This window comes from Ranitomeya imitator, chromosome 6 (assembly GCF_032444005.1).
Source record: "Ranitomeya imitator isolate aRanImi1 chromosome 6, aRanImi1.pri, whole genome shotgun sequence".
In the NCBI taxonomy this organism is placed as follows: domain Eukaryota; kingdom Metazoa; phylum Chordata; class Amphibia; order Anura; family Dendrobatidae; genus Ranitomeya; species Ranitomeya imitator.
Genome location: NC_091287.1, coordinates 357,936,703 through 357,961,035, shown reverse-complemented (window position 1 = coordinate 357,961,035; position 24,333 = coordinate 357,936,703). Strand labels below are relative to the sequence as shown.

At 42.9% G+C, this 24,333-nt stretch overlaps 1 protein-coding gene across 1 annotated transcript in view; it reads left to right on the top strand.

Moving 5' to 3' along the window:
* The window catches only part of LOC138642655 (cytosolic non-specific dipeptidase-like), a 33,236-nt gene extending 13,922 nt beyond the window's left edge, over positions 1–19,314 (top strand). Inside the window, exons 8-13 of the mRNA XM_069730963.1 lie at positions 8,465–8,549; positions 10,163–10,323; positions 10,634–10,798; positions 11,903–12,044; positions 13,672–13,819; positions 18,694–19,314. Coding sequence (XP_069587064.1) covers positions 8,465–8,549; positions 10,163–10,323; positions 10,634–10,798; positions 11,903–12,044; positions 13,672–13,819; positions 18,694–18,757 — 765 coding nt within the window. The 3' untranslated portion in view covers positions 18,758–19,314. The remainder of the gene's footprint in view (positions 1–8,464; positions 8,550–10,162; positions 10,324–10,633; positions 10,799–11,902; positions 12,045–13,671; positions 13,820–18,693) is intronic.
* Positions 19,315–24,333: the final 5,019 nt, after the last annotated feature.

Sequence of the window (24,333 nt, the reverse complement as noted above, 5' to 3'; positions counted from 1 at the left end):
TGTGGGACGATAACATTTTGAAATAACAATTAATATGTACAGAGTCTTAAAAATGAAAAGTTACGAAAACCACTCAAGGAAACAAAAATAGAGTTCTGTAAAAAGTCACTTCAAATAGCGTCCATTAATACAGTTCTACCCTTGAAGGTACTCAATATAAAGTCTAAAGAAAGTTCAAAAAGAGCAAAAAGCAAAGTTCAAAAAGCAGTCTTTCCGGAGCTTTGATTTAGTGCCTCCGGGCTGATAACAAGTTCAAGAATATGCAAGAAGTTCATACAGACAAGTCTCTGTAGGTACTGGGCTTAAACGTTGCAGAATGATAACAATGACTATAGTTTTATAATTGGTAATCTGCATACCTGGCCGGTAATTGACCCTGGGTACTACGCTGTGATCTACGTAATAGCGGTATCTCTTCATGTGGTGTACTACTGTCTACTGCGGATGTAGTATCTGCCCGCTCTGCTAAAGATAATTCCATGACTATGGAGTTGGCAAGTCCACCGTGAATGGGATTACTCTGATCAGGAATCTGTTCTTCCTGGCCTGGAACCTCCTGTAGTACGGGGTCAGCCTCTTTCTGTCTTGGGACTTCTGGTATTGGGTTCGGTGTTGGATAAAAGGCCACCATGGGAACCACTACTGCACCATGGTATGTTAGTAGGGTTTTGGGAAAGTCTCCTATACAGGTGTGATACATTTCCTCTTCTTTTTCCTTTACTGGTTGAACCTGTATGGGTTGAGAAACTTCTGATTCTGGCTGGACAACTTCTGGCTCTTTCAATGCTTCCGGACACAATTTAAGATTGTCTCTTGACACTAATACAGATGTTAAGCCTCCGTTTTTGCTAATGAGACACATTTTAGGATTATCCATTCTTGTTGGTAAAACTGTGTAGGGTACGGCTTCCCACTGATTGTCCAGTTTATTGGTTCGACGATTTCTCTTGAGCACTTGGTCACCCGGTCTTAATGGGGTCGCTAGAGCATTCTGGTTGAAAGTTCGCTCTTGTCTTTCTCTAGTTTGCTGAAGGCTTCTTTCCACACTCTCTTGCACTTGGCGATACTGCTTTTGCCGTATGATATCCCAACTGGAGTCTTGAACTTCTGTGTCTGGTTTCAGAATTCCCATTTCTAGATCGATTGGTAATTGGCCGGGTCTTGCACGCATAAGATAAGCTGGGGTGCAGTTGGTGGAGCTCACCGGGACATGATTATACAGATCCACCAAGTCAGGCAATTTCTCTGGCCATTGATTCCTTTCTGTCTCAGGTAAAGTCTTTAGTAGGTCTATTACAATATGGTTCATCTTCTCGCATAAGCCGTTTGTTTGTGGATGATAGGCCGTCGTCCTGATCTTTTTGCAACCATACATATTACAGAATTCTCTGAAGATCTCTGATTCAAAGGCTGTACCTTGGTCGGTGAGAACCTGTTCCGGATATCCATGGGGTCTACAAAAGTACGTTTGGAACGCTTTGGCTGCTGTTTTTGCTGTCAGATCTTTTACGGGTACTACTACCAAGAAGCGTGAATAATGGTCCACGATGGTCAAGGCATAGACATAGCCGGACCGGCTTGGTATTAACTTCACGTGGTCTATGGCTACAAGTTCAAGTGGTTGTTTGGTGATTATGGGCTGCAGTGGTGCTCTTTGGTTCTTTTGATCGTTTCTTCTGAGGTTGCACGGGCCACAATTTCTGCACCACTGTTCGATTGATTTTCTCATCCCGATCCAATAAAATCTTTCTCTTAGAAGTACTTCTAACTTTTTCCAACCGAAGTGACCAGCACCATTATGGTAAGCTTCGAGGACCATCTTCACATCTTGTTTAGGCACGATAATCTGCCAAACCAATTCATGTGTTTTCGGATTGGTGTACCTTCTACAGAGCTTCCCTTGATACAGGAACATTTTGCCTCTCTCTTTCCAGAGTTGATGCGTCTCTTCTGGGGCATCCTCATCGGGATATGCACTTTGCTCAGTTAACAGTTCCTTCACCAACTTCACAGCCGGATTGCTGTCTTGGGTGTCAGCCCATCTATGGTGTGCTAACGGATTAAAATTCACCTCTTGTTGTTTCTGATAGGTACTTGACTGATGATGTTTTGCCTTGGGATGATGGAAGGCTGGTAGTTCAATTTCTTCAAGCTCCCCCGTTTCTTATATAATAATAATAATAATTTTTATTTATATAGCGCCAACATATTCCGCAGCGCTTTACAAATTATAGACGGGAATTGTACAGACAATAGACATTACAGCATAACAGAAATATAGTTCAATACAGATACCAGGAGGAGTGAGGGCCCTGCTCGCAAGCTTACAAACTATGAGGAAAAGGGGAGACACGAGAGGTGGAATTTCTTCTTCTACATCTCTCAAGTGTGGCATCCGGGATAGGGCATCGGCATTTCCATTCTTGCGACCTGCTCGATACTTGATCTTGAAGTTGTAATTAGATAACCGGGCTATCCATCACTGTTCTAACGCACCTAATTTGGCTGTGTCCAGGTGGGTCAACGGACTGTTGTCAGTATAGACAATAAATTCTGCAGTGGCCAGATAGTGTTTGAAACGCTCCGTCACAGCCCAAACTACTGCCAGTAGTTCCAATTTGAAGGAGCTATAATTTTCAGGATTTCTTTCAGTAGGCCGGAGCTTTCTACTTGCAAAGGCGATGACTTTCTCCCGACCTTCTTGCTTTTGTGACAGCACCGCTCCTAGTCCCACATTGCTGGCATCGGTGTAGAGGATGAAAGGCTGATGGTAATCTGGGTATGCCAGAACCTCTTCCCCGGTTAGTGCCTTCTTTAGTTGTTCAAAGGAGTCTTCCCTTTCGTCGTTCCACTGGAAAGGAGGGTTTCGGTTTGAAGGTTTCTTCGTCTGCCCTACCAAGGCGTCTTGCAAGGTGTGCTGCCAACTTGGTAAATCCTTTTATAAATCTGCGATAGTAACCCACCAATCCCAGGAATTGCCTCACTTCTTTTGCGCTGGTAGGTCTCGGCCAATCCCTTATGGCGGTTATTTTCTCGGGATCCGGTGCTACTCCCTCCGAACTCACGATGTGTCCCAGGTACTGTACCTTTGGCTTGAGAAGGTGACATTTGGATGGCTTGATTTTCATGCCATACCTGGATAAGGCTTCGAACACTTCTGCCAGGTCTTTTAAGTGTTGTTCGTAAGTCTTTGAGTAGACGGTCACATCATCTAGGTACAGGAAGACGGTCTCGAAGTTCTTGTGTCCGAGGCAGGATTCCATCAGCTGCTGGAAGGTACCGGATGCATTGCAGAGTCCGAACGGCATGCGATTAAATTCACTTAGACCCATTGGTGTGGTGAATGCCGTCTTTTCCTTATCTCTCTCAGCCACAGGGACTTGCCAATACCCGCTTGTTAAGTCTAAGGTGGAAATATAATTAGCAGATTTCAAAGCGGTCAAGGACTCTTCTATCCTAGGCAAGGGGTAGGCGTCTTTATGGGTGATGTTATTAATCTGCCGGTAGTCTACGCACATTCTCATGGTTCCGTCTTTTTTTTTGACAATCACTAGAGGGGCCGCCCAGGGGCTATAGCTGTCTCTTATTACCCCGGCCTGTTTCATCTCCCTCAGCATATCTTTTGCACATTGATAGTGAGCGGGCGGTATGGGTCTATATCTTTCTTTTATTGGGGGATGGTCACCGGTGGGGATTGTGTGTTCTACCCCTTCTATCCGTCCGAAGTCCAATGGGTGTTTACTGAAGACTTGTTCATATTCCGTCACTAGCCTATACACCCCTTGTTTTTGATGGGTAGGTGTTGAATTTATGCCCACGTGTAGCTGTTGGCACCAATCCTCCATTTCTCCATCTGAGCCATCGCCTTCCACCTGACAGGTTGGTTCTAAGGGCTCAATGGTTGTGATGGCATTGTTGTCAACAATATATAGCTTTGCCACTGTAGCATACCTTGGCAAAGTGACCTCTTCCTCTCCACAGTTCAAAAGTCGTACCGGCACCCGTCCTCGGTGTACCTCGACTATCCCTCGTGCTGTGAGTATAGTGGGCCTGCTGTCGGTGTACACTGGTTCTGTTAAGGCTTGATAATCTCGTCCCTTAGTACCAATGGCTGCTCTACACCATACCAGCATTTCTGTTTTTGGTGGGATTACAATAGATGTTGGATCACTTACCCTCACACTGCCGATTTCTCCACCTGCAACTTCTACCTGTTGCCTTAACATCAATACTATTATTTCCCTCCGGAGAACTCTCTGCTGGTAGGATTGGGCAGTTTCAGCAATTTGCTGTAAGACAGAAATAACTTCGGCAAAGCAGTTCTCTAACACATTCATTCCTATCAATACAGTTGGTTCACAGTTCCGCCGGTCAACATCAACAACAATTATACCCTGTTTCTTCAATTCTACTTTACCAATCTTTATGGTCATCTCCCTGAAACCTAGTTTCGGTACCAACTTACCATTACTGGCCCATATATCTAGTTCAACATCAGAGGGCCCTTTATCAATATCTGCATCAGCCCAGTACCTCTTATAAAGGATATGCGGTATAGATGAAATCTGGGAACCTGTGTCCAGCAAAGCGTTGAGGGGAATTCCGTCCAGCACAATAGGGATAATGGGTCGTCCTCCGATGTACCTGTCGTGCCAGGGTGTTGGGCCTTGAAAGTTCATTCCTGCGAAGCGGCCCGCATTCCCAGGGGATTCCCATTTAAATCACAATCTCGTGCAAAGTGGCCTGGCTGCTGGCAACGGCGGCAAATGGGCTGTCCATCCGGTTGGTAGCGGTCGCGGGGTCGTCCTCTCCATGTCGGGTATTTCCGGGGTCTCATCCATGGAACATCCTCTCTACGGCTTACCAACTCCATCTTGGGTCCTCTCATCTCCTGCATGGTTTTAGCCATTGAAGCAACAACATCAGTTAAAGAGTCAAGCTTTTGTTGAAGAGCCTCATTAGTACTGGGCCCCAGGGGCTTAGCAATGGCCCCGGACATAGCTGATGTCACTTGCACTCCCTGTTGTTGAGGTGCCTCTGCCATAGGTTGCGCAGGATCCTGATCCCGAGGTGCCTCTGCCAGCTGGAGACGTATAGCGCTCTCCTTTAATTGGGCAAATGTCAATTCAGGGTTCTTAAAAACAAGCATACTCACATGCCCCCGGTGAGAAGGGGTGTAGAGTCCCTCAATAAATTGATCTCTTAGCAGTTTATCCGCTCCGGTGTTAAAAATGGGTTCAGCCAGTGTAAGTGATTTAAGGGCTTCCTGCTGGTTTAAGGCAAAGTCTCTCAATCCCTCATTAACTTTTTGTTTGCAATTAAAGAATCGTACTTTAGCTTTGCTGCCGGCAGTGGTTTCAAATGTAGCTTTTAATCCAGCAAATATGCGTTCAACAGTGCCTTTTAGATCAGCTGCCCATGCTGTGACTTCTCGCTTAGCATGGCCACTTAACTGCATCATCAGGAGACTAACACGCTGAACTTCACCCACGGGGAACATGTTAAAATGGGCCAGCATCTTTTCTCTGAAATCGTCAAGGGTATTAGGCTCACCTTCATACATTGGAAGCCACGGGCCACCCGGGGTATATGGTATCAGCACCGGCATGATGGGCGCCACTCCTTGCACCGCTGCGCTACCGGACTCTCTATCGACACTCTGTCTTTCAGCTGCATTAACGTCGCCGGGTGCTGCGGCGTCTCCGTGCTGCGACATACTGTGCCCCCTTAGTTAATCCGGACCCTTCCGGTCCTCCGCTTCTGTCGGGATAGTGTAGATTCGTTCCGCTGTGCAGCAGGATTGGTTTTCCCCTTGCTCTGACGTCAGAGCGCTCAGCTTGGTGCCGCCCACAATGAAACGCCCCCTGCTGCTCCCGCCTGCCGCGCGCTCTGTAATGGCGGATTCTGAAGTTTTTCAGTCAGACTGGGGTTCAGGTAATGGCGTAGCTCAATTAACAGTCTCGTGCCTAACGGTTATGAGGTGATGGCGGCCATCTTTACTCCATTATAACCAATGGGGAAAAGTCACTTTCAATAGTTTTCAATGGGAAATGGAATTTTCTTTAATAAAGTCAATTTTCAAGATTTTTCATCCGGTGCTGTGGTCTCAGGCAATGCAGAGTGTAAGGAGTATCGTGAGGGAACAGGCACTTACTTGATCAGCAGCAGGTTCTCCCAGCGGTGATGATCCCGATCCTGGATATTGGCTATTGTCCAAATGAAAGACTGAGGCACTGAAACGTTTAACCAATTTACTTCAACATAAAAGGATTTACAACCTGTCCTGTCACCGGAGTCTGTATGGGAACTCTGAGTTACTTTGACCCTGCCGGGGTCTTCGCCTCTTATTGTACGCAATTTCTGTGTGGCCCTGCTGCTGTATGTGAACTGGCTGCCGGCCCAATCTGTCCCCTCCGGGTCCTGGTTCGACGGGCAACCCGAGTCCTTCTATCGGCTTACCCCCTCCGGGAGTACCGCTGAACTCTGTGTCTGTTGCTGCGTCCGGCCCTAGTGAAGCTGATATCACCTCACTTTTTCCGGTTGCTGTATTATATATAATGAATACGGCCACGGATCCGGTATCCGTCTTTGCGCCTGTTCTGGGTAGTGATTAATGCTACCCGGTTCTCACAATGTCCTTTTTCTCTGTCCCTCTTCTCCTCAGGCCGGTGATTTAGGCCTGGAAACAGTCACAGGGCTGTTAGAGATTCAACTGTATGACCTCTCACTTTCAGCTCCTTAGCCCAACTGCCATTTCTTCTCTCAGACCAGAATGGATCAAGGGGAGTCTCTGGAGCTCCCCCTTCTGGCCGGAGGTGGTAGTGCAGTCTTGCTATTTTAGTATTTGTATTTACTGTCAGTAACTATTTTTGTGGCAAATATCCCTAGGGGTGCCACATTAATGAACGGATTGGCGCATCTTCCGTGTGTTGGACCCACTTATGCTTTTAGCTGACAAATACTGATGTATAACACTGCCTGTAAAAGTGGCGTCAGACTGAAGGTACACGCACATGTAAGATCCCCTCGTGCGCCACCAGTCTACCTGCACCCATCCTACACAATGTGTACAGCCGAATCAGAGGCACCAGAAACTATGCTTAAAAAATGCAATCTGTATTTATACCGTCTTTTTAAAAACCATGTTATGACATTTCTGAAAAATGTGGCCTTTGCCAAGCAAAAAAACAATACAGAACAAAAAACAAAAATGGACATATAGCTTCTATTTAAAGGGAATCTGTCACCAGTGCTTGTTATCCCATCATAATGCAGTGCTGGAGAACCCGATTCCGGCGATGTATCGCTGATACTGGGCTGCTTGCTGTAGTTTTGATAAAAACAGTGTTTTATCTGCTGCATTTCTATCAGTTCTCTGAATGCTGAGCCCTGCTCCTGAATATGGAGGACTACCTGGCAGCCCAGTAAGTGACACATTGCTGGAATCGCAGTCTCTCTATATTATGCTGCAATCTAAAGATTCCCTTTGACCCCTTACCATCATAAGATGGACTAGTGTGTCATATGCTGGCTCCCTGACTTTGATGCGGGCTCAAAAGCGGAGTCTGCATCTCTGCCGGCAGATAATAGCTGAGTTATTCAGCCATCATATGGTGCTGTTAACCTGTTATATGCCTTCAATCTGTGACACTGGCATTTACAATGTGTCTGCAGGGAGGGCGTGCTGTTCTCTCAGCCCATCAGTGCTCCCGAGATGCTTTTGTGGGTTGCCGTGACAGGCAAGGTGACTGTAGTATTGCTATATATAGCACAAGGGATCAGATCATTTTCAAAATCTAGTCCCCTAAAAGGACTAACAAATGCAATTAAATATTTTAAAAAATGTTTTAAAAAATTACCTGGGATGAAAGGCATCTACTATAATAAGAGATTGGAAAAGTTGGATTTGTTTAGTTTAGAAAAAAGATGGAAGGAGATTTCAGTTATATGTATAAATACGTACATGTGTGGTCAAAGACCGTACTAAGGACCAGGGGGCACTCATTACAGGTGGAAGAAAAGGCGATTCCCGCAGCTTAATAGGGAAGGGTTCTTCACAGTTAGAGCAGTCAGACTGTGGAAAGCCCTTCCACACGAGGTAGTAATGGCAGATTATATAACAGCATTAACAAGAGGGCTGGATGCTGTTCTCATAACAAATAGTGTTGTGGTTGTGGGTTATAGATAATCTAACAATAGAAAATGTATAACTGGTGGAGAGAGGCTGAATTTCATGGACCTATGTCCAAAATTGGTCAAGGACAAAAAAAATTAGTGTCTTTGATTTTGAGCAAAATTCGTGAATTTGGAAAAGTTTGGCACAAAAAATGCAACAAAAACCTCAGGAGAGAAAAAAAGGGCCTTAAAAACCCACCAGTAATGAACTGGGGCTTTAATGTTCTGTGCCATAGCTATGTGTAACCATGTAAGATTCAATCTCTATTTGTCTCCTATCATCGTGCAGGTTGAAGGTGCAAGACGGGACCTCCACTCTGGCGGTTTTGGAGGAACAGTACATGAAGCTATGAGTGATTTAGTATATTTACTTGGTAATGTACAAAGATTTTGCTTTAACAACGATTTGACAGCCGGGAGTCTGCAGGTCTCATAGTTGCCATTACGGTCCTCCTGTTGAGGATCATAGGAGATAATGATTTTAGCTATACATATCAGAGATGGTGCACTGTTATGCATCAGATGATTGCAGCTGCAAGTCCCATAAGGGGACTATTAAATACAGCGAAAAGTGAAAAATAAGTTATAAAAATATTTTTTAAAAAAGACCGCCCCCACAAAGGTTCAATCACCCCCCTTTTGCCCCATTGCGTTCGTAAAAGTCTGATCCATCAAGTTACAAAATAAATTAATCTGATCTGTAAACGGTGCAGTGGAAAAAAAATTAAAACCGCCAGAATTACATTTTCTTGGCCTCTGCAATAAGGCAATAAAATGCAATCTGTGGAGATCAAAACATTGTATCTGCCCCAAAATGATATCAGTAAAAACGTCAGCTCAGGGCGCAAAATTTAAGCCCTCATCAAGCCCCAGATGCAGAAAAATGAAAACGTTATTGGTCCCGGAAAATGTTTTCTTACAAATTTCCAAATTGTTTTCAACCACTTAAATAAAAAAAACCAAAAAACTATACACGTTTGGTATCTGTGTACTTTTACTGATCTGGAGAATCATATTGCCAGACAAGTTTTACCATATGGTGACTTATAGTGACCATGGTAAATGAAAAAATCCAACGTGGAATTTTTTTTATCGTTTTCCAGTACGCTATGTGGTAGAATGAATGGTGTCATTCAAAAGTACAAATGATCCCACAAAAAACAGGCCCTCCTACGGCTACATTGGCGGAAATATAGAAAAAAGTTATGGATCTTGGAAGAAGGGGAGGAAAGAACAAAAATGGAGAAAAAAAAAAGGAAAATGGCCAGGAGGTGAAGGGGTTAATGGATAAAACAGCACCCTTGCAATCAAAACTTCTGGCCGTTCATTTCATTTCATGACATGACAGAAGTCTTTTTTATTAGGTACCTTTTAAATAAACAGCCTAAAAGAATAAATAATATGCAAAATATTGGTAGCCCCATGATAGAAAAACCAATAAAGGTAAAAATATAAAAAAGCACCTAAATTGCAAAAATAAAACAAATTTGTATGATGCCTTATCATAAGAAAAATAAAAGTGACAGCTACCAGGCTATAAGTGCGTAATTTAGGTATTTTTGATCAATTAATGTAGATCAGAACATTTATTGATCTTTTATTTCAAAATAATTGACCTGAAGAATCATGCTGCCAGGTCATTTTTACCGCACAATGAACACCCAAAAAATACAAATCTAAAAAAGAAATGGAGGAATTATGTGTTTCTTCCTATTTTACCAGACTTGGATTTTTTTTTTACGTGAATGATGTCTTCCGAAACTATATCTACTACTACTAATAATCTTTATTTATATAGCGCCATCATATTCCGCAGCACTTTACGATTCAGGCTCTCAAAAAGCAAGTCTCTATATTGTGCTTGCAAGAAGGGTAGGGGACAAAACCATGCAAATGCTAAAATTCAACCACCAGTTAGGAAGGGGTTAGTTATTTTAACAATCGACATAAGTATGGCACGATCAAATTTGTCCTTGCCTTTTTCCAGGTGTGCTGACCGATGTGAATGGCAAAATCCTGATTCCAGGTATTTATGACGATGTTTTACCCGTTACCGAAAAAGAAAAGGAATTATACAAAGATCTTGTATTTGATTTGAAAGATCTGAAAAGAGACACAGGAGTAAATACATTTTTACACAGCACAAAGGTAAGAAAGTGCCATTCCTAGATCTTAATTAATTTTCAGTTTATCAAGAGAAAAAACTAATTACATGCAAATAAACAACAAGTTGCAAAATGTAGTAAGAATATGTGGCATAAAAATTACATTTTTTATATTCTAAATTTACATTAAAAGGGTTGTCAAGTCAACTGACCACTGCAGCTAGTCACAGGCAGCAGTGGTCCAGTGACAGGGAAGGAAACAGTGATGGTGCAAACCATGGAGTGGCGTGTGCTGGATCCACAGTGCTGACAGTAGGTGCATATGGCAAATTTTAATAATTCTTCTTTTTCAGGAAGATTTACTGATGTACAGATGGCGGTTTCCTTCTCTGTCAATCCATGGCATTGAAGGAGCTTTTTCTGGATCTGGAACTAAAACTGTTATACCTGCAAAGGTTATTGGGAAGTTTTCAATTCGTCAAGTTCCTAAAATGAACCCATCTCTTGTTGAGAAACAGGTATGTTTATAATATAATATTTATCAGATTACATTCATTATGTGCCATATCTATATTATCAAACAACAAACAATAGATACTAGGGATTCCCTGAGAGTGTGATAAAAATTGCTGCTGTAACATATTTCAAGCTGCAACCCATTCTAGTCCCATGTCAGGAATAATTGCCACGTGAACAAACATCGCGAGACAAGTATCTCAACTGTCAGAGGAGCAGCACCTTGACCTGATCTACCCCTGATCTACTCACTCAGCCATAAAGCAGGGTTGTAGTAAAAGAAGACAAAAAAAACAGGTCCTCGGCTAAGTGAGCAGAATGGGCTATTTTTCTCTGGCCTCAGTCCTTCGAGTTCAACCAGTCTTTATGCGCTGTTGTATGGCTAACTGAGAAGAACGGGTTTACATATGAGAACTGAGAGAGAGCACTACTTACCTGCAGATGTAGCGGTGATCTGCACATAAATAGCATTTAAATCATGTCTGTCAGGCTCAATGGAGCAGCGGCTACAGGGAGAAAATAGTTATATTCTACCTGCAGCCACCTGCTTCCAGTCACACGGTAAGGGAGTTGTAATCACTCCCCAGTAGTGTGTGTGTGTGCAGAGCAGACTGTCAATAAATGTACAGGGGAATGATTACTGTGCACTCACCATGTAGAGAATGGTGACTAATAGTTTTTGGCAGGGCCCTGAAGACTGGAGGTGAGCGCCTACAGGGAGAATATAATTTCATTTTCTCCCTATAACCGCTACTTCAGAAGGCCAAAGACATCCTGATAGGGAATTTAGACTGAGAGCAACAATGGGGATAATGATGACATTGTACAGAGCTGTGGCAATTAATGATGCTATAGTAGTGGGTAAAATAAAGTACATAAGCCTGCCAGACATAATTTAAATGTGAATTATCTGCAGAATACCACAATATCTGATTCTCTTAGAACATATAATTATAGATATATAGGTGATGAACTAGAAAAGTTTGGGTAAAAAATGATCTAATACTTTATAGCACTACAAGTAGGATCCAGTTCAAATTTCTACAAATGAAAGTGATCTCTGACAAACTGCCATTCACAATGTAATATTTGTACCAATTTACCAGGTATCTGAGTACCTGGAAACCAAGTTTGCAGAGCGGAAGAGCCCTAACAAAATGAAGGTTACCATGGTCATAGGTGCACAGCCCTGGTTAGCAAATATGAATGAACCCCAATATCAGGCTGCTCGGAATGCAGTGAAAAGAGGTAATATAAAAAATATGTAAAGGTGTTCATTATAATAGAATGTAAAGCAACATACATATTGTTAATTATACTTAATAATTATAAAGTAGTACATTGAAACATAAGATAAAAATGTTATAGACATAGTAGAGGTATTTATTATGCTCTAACTAGATGGTGGCCCGATTCTAATGCATCCGGTATTCTCGAATATGCATGTCCACGTAGTATATTGCCCAGTCACGTAGTATTTTGCCCAGTCACTCGCGCAGGCGCGCAGGGCCTGTGATGACGTCGCGGTCACATGACTGTGACGTCATGGCAAGTCCTTCTCCCATACCATCGTTGGCACCGGAACCTGCCGCGTGCATGGAGAGGTCACCGGAGCGTCGCGAGGAGCGGGAAAGGTGAGTATATAATAATTTTTTATTATTTTTAACATTAGATCCTTTTACTGTTGACGCTGCATAGGCAGCGTCAATAGTAAAAACTTGGTCACACAGGGTTAATAGCGGCGGTAACGGAGTGAGTTACCCGCGGCATAACGCGGTCCGTTACCGCTGGCATTAACCCTGTGTGAGTGGTGACTGCGGGGAGTATGGAGCGGGCACTGACCGCAGGGGAGTAGGGAGGGACTGATCGGACTGTGGCCTTTGCTGATTGGTCGCGGCAGCCATGACAGGCAGCTGCCGAGACCAATCAGCGAATGAATATCCGTGACAGAAAGAAAGAAAGGACAGACGGAAGTGACCCTTAGACAATTATATAGTAGATAATACACAGCTCTGACAAAAATTAAGAGACCAGCACATCAAAACCCCGTCATGGGCAGCCCAATCTCCAGACCTGAACCCCATTGAAAACCTCTGGAATGTAATCAAGAGGAAGATGAATAGTCACAAGCCATCAAACAAAGAAGAACTGCTTACATTTTTGCATCAGAAGCAATGTGAAAAACTGGTGGAAAGCATACCAAGACGCATGAAAGCTGTGATTAAACATCATGGTTATTCCACAAAATATTGATTTCTGAACTCTTCCTGAGTTAAAACATTAGTATTGTTGTTACTAATTGATTATTAACTTGTTTTCTTTGCATTATTTGAGGTCTGAAAGAACAGGGTTTTGTTTTTTTTTTGACCATTTCACCTTTTCAGAAAAAAAATACAAAATTTATTGCTTGGAAATTCGGAGACATGTTGTCAGTTGTTTATAGAATAAAAGAACAATTTACATTTTACTCAAAAATATACCTATAAAAAGAAAAATCAGAGAAACTGAACATTTTGCTGTGGTCTCTTAATTTTTGCCAGAGCTGTAGACTCTGTTTATCCAGGAGCGCTACTCTGGAGAAAATACCATAAACTACATTAATGCTGCAACCCTTTTATTCCCAGAAATGGCAGAGTTATATAACATACCCTAGCAATATACCACCAATATTTAGCCTTAAGAGTTGAATATAAACAATATTCACTTTTAAACTATATGACAGTGACATAATAATATTATAATGCTTCTTGGGGCAATCCCTTTAACGACTGTAACAATCATAGCTGCAGCGCACTAGTGTAATCACATTTTACGCGGCTGAATGCTTAAAGTTCTGTTCAATTTTTGTAACCTGCGATATATCTCTGTCCGCTAGTGTTCAACGTCGATGCGGACATGATCCGGGCAGGAGGCACCATTCCAATAGCAAAACATTTTGAGGATGTTTTAGGAAAAAGTGTCATGTTACTTGGTGTTGGGGGACCAGATGATGCTCCTCATGGCCAGAATGAGAAGATAAGCCTGTAAGTTTTGGGATTTTATACATGTTAAAGTGATGTTTTTTTTTTTTTTAAAAAAGCATGATATGAAGTGTCTTATAAGCGATTTCTTCAAATGTGCGGTACTGTTCAAAAATGTTAGGCAGATGTGGAAAAAATGCTGCAAAGTAAGAATGCTTTCAAAAATAAAAGTGTTACTGGTTTATTTAGCAATTAACAAAGTGCAAAGCGAATGAACAAAACAATAAATCAAAATCACATCTATATTTGGTATGGCCTGGAAGTGATGATATGACACATGACCCCTGTGCCCAATCAGCGCTTGCGTCACGGTCTCCTCCTTCGGAGGTATACTTAATCAAATTTGGAGTCAATCAGATGCCTCTCTGATGGCATTGTATGTTGGAAAAGTATCGGCATGTATTTGTCAGCAGTGAGGGCATGACTAACCCTTACCAAATCCCAAACTTCATTTGCTGAAATATCCCAAACTTGCAAGAAACCTCCACCATGCTTTACCGTTGATTGCAGACACTGATTCTTCTACAGCTCTCCAGCCTTCAGTGCCTTCTGTTAAAGCCAAATATTTCACACTTTGACTCATCAGTCCAGAGCCCCTGCTGATATTTTTCTGCACCCCATTTCCCATGGTTTTGTAGCTGAATCTCTCTCTTGGTCTTGTTTCTTGTTGAAAGTATGGCTTTTTGGCAACAATTCTTACATGAAGACCACTACTGGCTAGTAGACTACATCTAAGCATCCACCTCCAATAAGTTTACATGGCCAAAAATGATGCACGACAAAGCACATGGTGACTCCATCTGCACCATTCTAGTCAATGACCCCATCGGCGCATATGGCCAAATCCCATTTTGCTCAGGGGTTCAGACGTAAGCCTTGATGGGGCCACTAAACATAGCAGCAATGGCTGTGTGAAAGGGCTTTAACCTATGTTTTAAGCATGGATGGGTTTTTCCAAATCTATCAGTGATTGCATAAGAGCACATACAGCAATATCTGTCAAAGAAAGCTATCATTCACTGAAAAGACTGCACATTGGACCAAAAATCCGAGAAAGATCAGAGGTTTAACCCCTTTAGGACCAAGCCACTTTGTAGGTTAATGACCAGGCCTTAACTTTTAAATCAGACCACTGTCACTTTATGTTGTTATAACTCTGGAACGCTTCAACGGATCGCATTGATTCTGAGAGTGTTTTTTCGTGACACATTGTACTTCACGTTAGTGGTAAAATTTCTTCGATGTGACTTGCGTTTATTTATGAAAAAACCAGAAACATGGTAAAAAATGTTCATACTTTGCAATTTTCAAACTTTCAATTTTTATGCCCTTAAATCATTGAGATATGTCACACAAAACATAAATAACATTTCCCACATGTCTACTTTACATCAGCACGATTTTGGAAACAACATTTTCTTTTGTTAGGAAGTTATAAGGGTTAAAATTTGACCAGCGATTTCTCATTTTTTCAACAAAATTTACAAAACCATTTTTTAGGGACCACTTCACACTTGAAGTCACTTTGAGGAGTCAATATGACAGAAAATACCCAAAAGTGACACCATTCTAAAAACTGCACCCCTCAAGGTGCTCAAAACCACATTCAAGAAGTTTATTAACCCTTCAGGCACTTGACAAGAATTGTAGAATGTGGAAGGAAAAAATGAACATTTAACTTTTTTTTCACAAAAATTTTATTCGGACACAATTTTTTTATTTTGTCAGTGGTATCAGGAAAAAATGAGCCACAATGTTTGTTGTGCAATTTCTCCTGAGTACACCCATACCCCATGTGTGGAGGAAGACCATTTTTTATGTGCATGGCAGGGCTCAGAAGGTAAGGAGCGCATTTGAGGTTTTGAACTTAAAATTTGATGGACTCAAAAAACGGACGCCATGTCGCGTTTGGAGAGCCCCTGATGTACCTAAACAGTGGAAACTTCCCGTAAGTAACCCCATTTTGGAAACTAGACCCACCAAGGAACTTATCTGGATGTGTGGTGAGCACTTTAAACCCACAAGTGCTTCGCAGAAGTTAATAACGTAGAGCCGTGAAAATAAAAAATCATATTTTTCCCCCAAAATGATCTTTGTGACCCCCAATTTTTTAATTTTCCCAAGGGTAACAGGAAAAATTGGACCCCAACAGTTGTTGTGCAATATGTCCTGAGTACGCTGATACCCCATATGTGGGGATAAACCACTGTTTGGGCGCACGTCGGGGCTCAGAAGGGAAGTAGTGACATTTTACTTTTTCAACGCAAAATTGGCTGGAATTGAGATCGAAAGCCATGTTGCGTTTGGAGAGTCCCTGATGTGCCTAAACAGTGGAAACCCCCACAATTGATACTATTTTGGAAACTAGACCCCCAGAGGAACTTATCTAGATGTGTGGTGAGCACTTTGAAACCCTAAGTGCTCCACAGAAAGTTATAATGTAGAGCTATGAAAATAAAAAAATCATATTTTTTTCACAAAAATTATATTTTTGCCCCAAAATTTTTATTTTCACAAGGGTAACAGGAGAAATTGGACCCCAAAAGTTGCTGTCCAATTTGTCATGAGTAGGCTGATACTCCATATGTGGGGGTAAACCACTGTGATCGCCTTACTGAGATTTTTGGGAAGCCGAATGAACAAATCCACAAAAGGTGAAGAATTATTTTTATTTTTTACGCCGTTCCTTGTGCGGTATTCATGATTAGGCGATTTTATTCTTTTGGTCAGTGTGATTACAGTGATACCAGATTTATATCCTTTTTTATGTTTAGCTTCTGTCACACACTAAAAGACACCTTTTCTTTGTAAGAATTTTTTGTAAGAAGTTTTTGCATCGCCGTATTTTGAGAGTTATAATTTTTCCATATTTCGGCCGACAGAGTCATGTGAGGGCTTGTTTTTTGCGGGACGAGCTGATGTTTTTATTGGTACCATTTTTGGGCACATGACTTTTTTGATCACTTTCTAGTCTGATTTTGGTGGAGGCAAAATGAACAAAAAACAGCAACTCAGGAATTTTTTTTTCCCCTCAGTTCCACGTGTGGTAAAATTGGTAAGGCAGCTTTATTCTTCAGGTCAGTACGATTACAGCGATTCTTCATTTATATATATTTTTTTTATGTTTTGGCGCTTTTACACAATAAAAACTTTTATAGAAAAAATTATTATTTTAGCATCGCTTTATTCTGAGAGCTATAACTTTTGTATTTTTCCGCTGATGGAGCTGTATGGCAGCTTGTTTTTTTGTGGGACAAGATGGCGCTTTCAGTGATACTATTTTTATTACCATTCTTTTTTTTATCAGGTTTTATTCCACTTTTTCCAAGCGGTATGATGATACCGCTTGGAAAAAGTATAATTTGCTACTTTTTTTTGTGTGTGTTTTTTTATGGCATTCACTGAAAGGGTTAACTAGTGTGACACTTTTATAGATCAGATTTTAACGGGTGTGGCAATGCCAAACGTGTGCTTTTTTGTTTATTTTATTTTTTTACATAAAAATGTGTATTTATTAGTGGATTTTTACAATTATTTTTTAATATTTTTTTTATTTCTTTTTTTACCTAGTCCCTTTATGGGACTTTTACTTTTTTCACTTTTGTTGCAGGTATAATACATTGCAATTCACTAGCATTGCAGTGCATTATACCTATACAGAAAGCTTCTCAGAGGCTTTCCGTAGCTGGATGACCCGGGGATTATCATGACAACCCCGGGTCATCATGGCAGAGATCGGACTCTGTGATGATGTCACGGGGATGCCAATCAGAGGGCAGAGGGAGCTCCTGTCCCTCTGCCTCTCCCCTGAGCGCTGCGTTCACAGCAATTAGGGGGTTAACAGCCATGGGCAGGGCGGACGCCCGCTCCTGGCTGTTAGTGCAGAAGCTCAGCCACCGGCAGCGCTGAGCTCCTGCAGTGACCGGGCAAGAGGTCATGATATTTCAGCATCTACTGCACGGTCATGCTGTGATCGGTCAGTCAGATTGACTGACTGATCCCAGCGATCTGGGTACAGGGTCTGACGGCATGGGTCCCTGCACACGTTTCTGTGCCTCTCAGCTATCATAGACAGCTGTCGGCACTGAACCAGCACTGCGTGTTTACTCACAGTGGTAGTTTAAATGCATGACAGGCATAGTCCGTCATGGTGTGGGAACTGACACCCGCCCATGAAGGACTATGCCCGTCAATGGATGTTAAGAGGTTAAAGGGAATCTGTGAGCAGGTTTTTTCTATATAATCTAAGAGTAGCATGATGTAGGCACAGAAAGCCTGATTCCAGTGTTGAATCAGTTACTGGGCTGCTTCCTATAGTTTTGATAAAAACACTGTTTCATCATCAGAAGATTAACACTAGAGGTCCACCCACCACTAATTAGCAGCTTTCCACAGTGTACACAGAAAGCTGCGGCTTTGATAGAATCTTTGTTTTCCTGATGTGTATGTAGCAGTTGTCAGAATGCTGAGCTGTGTATGAGTCCGCCTGCGCGCCTGATTGACAGCTTCTTGTACACACTGTACATTTCCAGTAAATTGCTAACCAGTGGTGGGGGTGGGGTTACACAGATTAGCTGGACTGTCTGACACGTGAAACCTAGTCCTGGAGTGATAATCTCCTGTTGATAAAGCACTGATTGTTTTAAAACTGCTGAACAAGTGATACATCCCTATCATCCCATCAGATTAAACGGCAAAAATCTGATGTCAGATTCCCTTTAAATGTTTAAAACACAAGTTATACTGAATCACTTTTCACAAAACTATAGATCACTCTGCCAAGTAGTTCCTCTTGCTCTATACCATCGTGTCTGCAGATTAGACTGCATTTTTCTGATCTGTTAATTACATTTTATAACACATATTTTTCTTTTTAGGTACAACTACATTGAAGGAACAAAATTGTACGGATCTTTTCTGCAAGAACTTTCATCGGTCTAATTCTGCTTTGCAGTTAAAAATATTATATACATTGCTTTTGTCTTGCTACATGATCCATCTGTGCTATATTAGCAATTGCATACAAATACAGATTTCTAATAAAAAGAACAGAAATTCTTCGTAGTTATTCACACTGTTCAGCATCACAACAAAGAGAACACATAAAATATTAACATCAAGCGATAAAAGCCTGTAATTAATATAGCCATCATACACGAGCATCTGCCTTGGCACAAAGGAGTTTTCTTCAACATTCCTGCTTCTATTACATTAATGCTTATAGACTTCATTTTCAGTGCATCAAGGCAACAATCTGGCAATGTAATAATAGGAAATATTTTAGGTGCACACGATGAGAAAGATCTATGACTACAAAATCATCAAAGTTCCTTCCGATGAATGACTTTCGCCATTAATACTAATGACAATGGCACTGCTCTGTAACCTCTCATGCAGGGTGTAGGTTGTATATGGATTTACATTCAATTCACTGAACTAATATGTGAATCCTTGTGTCACAAAATAATAAATATATTTTTTGCTTTTAGCATATTAAACTGTCTCATGCAATTATTTGTAATATGACCAGGAAATTCACCACTACATTTAGCCTCCGTTATCACATAGAGGAAACATTTTTTTCTGCTGTGCTTTTTTTTCTGCAGAAAAGCTATTGTGTTTAATAGTTAAAGAAAAGTGTATAAGATTTCATGGAAACACAAGGCACCTATGCATTTAATGAGGTGCATTTCAGAGAAGATCAACTTTAAAGATCCACAATCGATGACTAGACTTCTTCTGTTTTTTCCCAATGTTGCTAGAGGAGAACGACAGGTCTCTTCCTATCACTTACATTGGGAGAGACCTTTCTGGGAAGAGCTTCAAAATGTATTTTCTCTGAAAGGCTGGAGCTTTTCAGATTGTAAAATACCTGGCTGTAGTAGTGCAGCCAGGCTGATTCATGCTGCCCACGATTTGACAGGTTCCCTCTAAGAGATTTTTTTATTTCCTTTTTGATCATTGATCCAACATCTGTTAGAAAGGACAGAGTCTTTTCATAAATCATTTTTTCAATACAAGATTAACAAACCTTTTTTCTAAGATGTCCCTCCTGACAGCACAATGGAGGTCATCCTTCTTATCCTAATAGGGACAGGAAACACAAGAGAGGTTAAAAAGTCCCTCACACCCTCACCCCTTCGTGTTTTTTCTGTCCCTATGAGGACAGGCACAAGAGAAGGTGCTTAGACACGAAGATTACCTTGGAGTCGGGGTCAGGTGGATCGGGAGGATTCTCTTTTTCCCTGTGAAGTGGTAAGCGGCCAACACCTCTAAAAGAGAGGTCCCTCAGCCAAAACCAGTCTAGCGGGGACAGCCCCTAGTCTTTGAACCCCTTCCCTCCCATGTGAGGCTCTTGGCTACGGTGCATACATCCAACACTCCACTTGTTGCTGGCCATGCGTGAAAACCATGTGCAGAGGGATGCGCTTCTTGTGACGTCATCAAGGCAAGCAGTGGGTGGGACAGAGGCCTGGTGCACACTTCCAGAGACGGAGACCTGCATTCCAGGGTGGAATGCAGAGGAATCTGGGCTGGCTATGAAGACAAGGTAGTATAAATGCATTACCTGTGTCTATGAGGCTTGCTAGCACAGCTGAGAGGCAATGGAAGATTCAGGCTGTTTGGACACCCCATCAGAGCAGACCTTGATACATGTGAGTAATTAATAGTGGGTTATTATCCCTGGAGACTCTTACACTTAGTGTACCCATTCTATGTATTTTTAGGACAGGAGAGCTTCTACTGCACCAGTCTCAGCACCTAAGAGAAGACCAAGGAGGCTTCAGGGTAACTTAAGAGATGTGCCATCTGCAATGTCAATTTACTAAAGGCACAGAAGCATATGGGAGATAATGGTGTGCGGACTGCACTTCTAAGATTATTAAGGGGTGTAGTGCTGTGTTATCCACAATGTGCAGTGATGAGGCAGGGACTCAGGAAAGTTCAAAGCAAAACGTATCTTTAATGTTCAACTCACAAAAACACAGCACAAGACATCCTCCGGATCGCAGCCAGGAACCATATCCTCTGGATAACAGCCAATAAACACGCCAGTCCACTTTCATGACTGGTTGCCATGAGTGACTGCACCACCGTGTTAATGTTCAACTCACAGCATTATTGTCCAACTCACAGCATTAATGTCCAACTCACAGCATTACAAAGTGCACGATATCCTCCGGATCACAGCCAGGAACCATATCCTCTGGATTGCAGCTGATAAACATGCCAGTCCTCCTCCTGAGACTACTTGCTGTGGATGACTGCAGCGCTGTGTACGCTGTGGGTGCCCTGCTTTTCAGCTGCCTTGACTGTTTGGCTCCACTTGTCTGTGTTGCCTCACATAGGTGGAGCTCTGCAGAGCTTCCTGCTCTGTACTCCTGCCAACACCAGACTGACACTGACTCTGTACCTGACACACCCAAACCCTTTACTGCAAGATTTGTAACTAGAATATGTGGCCTTGGGCAACATGGAAAACCCGGCCAGGAATGAAATGCACTGCACCACTACAGTCCTGTAGTCTGTTTCAAAACACAAAAGCCCAGAGCAGGTTTTCCGTAAATCTGCCTTGGACAAATAGTTTGCCCAAGACTAAGGCCGTGTGCACACGTTCTAGATTTTTTGCATTTTTTTGGCTATAAAAACGCGATAAAACCACAAAAAAAAAGCTCACATTAAGCATCCTATTAAAAGAATGCAATCCGCATTTTGTATGCATATGCTGCATTTTTTTCCTGGGCGGAAGCACATTCTGGAAAAAAACGCAGCATGTTCATTAATTTGTGGAATCGTGGGGATTCCGCACACATAGGAATGCATTGATCCGCTTACTTCCCGCACGGGGCTATGCCCACCATGCGGGAAGTAAGCGGATCATGTGCGGATGGTATGCAGGGTGGAGGAGAGGAGACTCTCCTCCAGGCCCTGGGAATCAAATAATTGTTAAAAAAATAATTAAAATAAAAAATATTGATATACTTACCTTCTGATGGCCCCCGGAGTCCTCCCGCCTCTCAGCGGTGCACAAGGCGATGTCCGTTCCCAGGGATGCTGTGTGTGAAGGACCTGCGATGAAGTCGCGGTCACGTTACTGTGATGTCATCCCAGGTCCTTCGCACACAGCATCCCTGGGAACGGAAGCCGCCGCGTGCACCGCTGAGGAGATCGGGGGCCGTCGGAAGGTGAGAATAACCATTTTTTTAATTATTTTTAACATCAGATCTTTTTACTATTGAGGCTGCATAGGCAGCCTCAATAGTAAAAAGTTGGTCACGTGGAGCGCCCCCAAGGGCTGTGGGGTACTCGGTGCCGGGCCCTTCTGTAGTCAGTGGGGATGTCACGGTGGCTGACCCGGTCCGTGGCCCTCGGGAGGTCCGTTGATGAATGGTGGGGGGAAAGGTCTTTAAAGGGATAATGTTCGTGACGCCACCTATGGTATTCAGTCAGGGTGACCGACGCTGCTTAGGGGCCCCCTGGGGTGATGTTATGGCAGCTAGATGGTATACCTTCCCACAGGTGAAGTATGTCCCCAGGGCTTCCCAGAATGTAGATGGTGGATGATGTAAGGCGCAGTGAATAACGAGGACACAAGGTTGCAGTCTCTTTACCTTTACTGAAGGCTTCAGCATCCACAGTCCAGGGTAGGGACCACAGGGTAGGCAGAGTCCGGCCGGACTGAAGGCAAATCCAGAGTCCCCTTATCCAGGTGGAATTCAATAGCCTTCCTATGCGCACAGTAATACAGTAGGTCCCTACTTGCATAAGCTACAATATGGTCCTCACTGTTGTTACTCCTCTCACTGTTCCCCGTGGTCGGATAGAACAAAACACGTATGACCGGTGACTTGAGACTTTGATTAGGGACTCTAGAGACGCCACGGCCTCTTTAAGGTTGCCACCTTGCCTCCTGTGTATAAATGGCGGACAGGCAACTTGGAATCACCTGCCCTGCCGGTCTCTGAAGCAAGGCATAGAGCACTTACTCCCTCGGTATTCCGGCTACCAGATCGCGCACCAGAAGGATGCAGCTTCTCTTGGCCACTCTCCCCTCTGGTATCCACTTGTTGCTATGCCTTCGTCTCTCACTCACTGCAATACACTTCTCTTCTGTATCTCTTTCTTAGGCTGCTGCCGCAAGTGGGGCAGGCGCAGCTCCATGGACCCTCGACCTCCTCAGACTGCAGTCTGGATCTGACTGAAGATCACTCCAGCCAGCTCGACCTGGAGACCTTTCCATCTCAGTCCCCAGCCAAGAACTCTCTAACTTTCCCTCCAACTACCAGTTTTACCTAGCTGTGAGGAGTGGCCTAGTAAATAGACCCTTTGCTCACCCTGGTGGCTGGAGTGTGAAGTGTGTTGTGTGGTTGTGATACCTGGACAGAAGATCTCCTTCATTGCCTTCAGACGTAACATCACTCCTCCTGGTGGAAGAATAACATTACTGCAACGAACCAGGACTCTGGGGCGCTGCACACGCTTGTCAAACACTATGTTTGACAAGTGTGACCAACCTGTCAATCAGTTTTCCAAGCGATGCTACAGATTGCTTGGAAAACGCTAGCATTCTGCAAGCTAATTACTCTTGCAAAACGCTAGTGTTTAGCGGGAATACGCATGCCAATTCCGCATACGATATACCCGCGGCAGGAGTTGCGGAATTGCCGCGGAAATTTCCGCGGCAATTCTGCAACGTGTGCACTTAGCCTAACACTTTTTATTCTGCATTGCAACCACAGCTACGCCTGTGACTGCAATGCACTCCCATGACCTCATTATGCCTCCGTACGCATCCTGAGGGGGAACATACAGAGTCCCTCACCTGTAATACCAGTCACTGCCTCACAGGAGTGACGGTCCTCTTTTCTATCGAACAAGAGGTCCATGATTAGAGGGGAGGTGCAGGCCACAATCTCTACTGTTGTTTCTTCGCAAATATCTCAACCTGGTTCCCATTCTAAGAGACTGAGATGGGAGATGGTATTTAGTTCTGGAGAGGATGAACAGTCTCCCGGGTCTAATCAAGATGAAGAAGGTGGATCCCCCCCCCTACAAGGAGGGAAATCAATATTATTTCTCCTCTGATAATACAGACGAGGTCTTATGGGCAGTCAGTAACACTATGCAGGGTAAAGTGTTTGGAGGCCTCAAATCCCAGGGGAATAATTTTTCACAGTTAATAATCATATTCGTGCCATTATTATGGAAGATTGGGAGGATGCTGAAAAAAGATTAATTATACAGCAAGACTTTAGGATCTGTCTACCGTTTGAACCGAAGGATGTAAAGACCTGAGAAAAGATCCTGAAGATTGATGCTCCTTTAGCCAAGGTTGCCAAGAAGACTTCAATCCCATTTGAGGACTCATCAAGCCTCTGAGAACCTATGGATAGGAAGACAAACGGTCTGCTGAAAAGAGCTTGGGAGGCCTTGATAAATTAGACATCTGGGGGGTCATTTAGGATCCCTTCCATTACTTAAATTAACCACTGGGTGTAAGACAGATACTGCCGCGG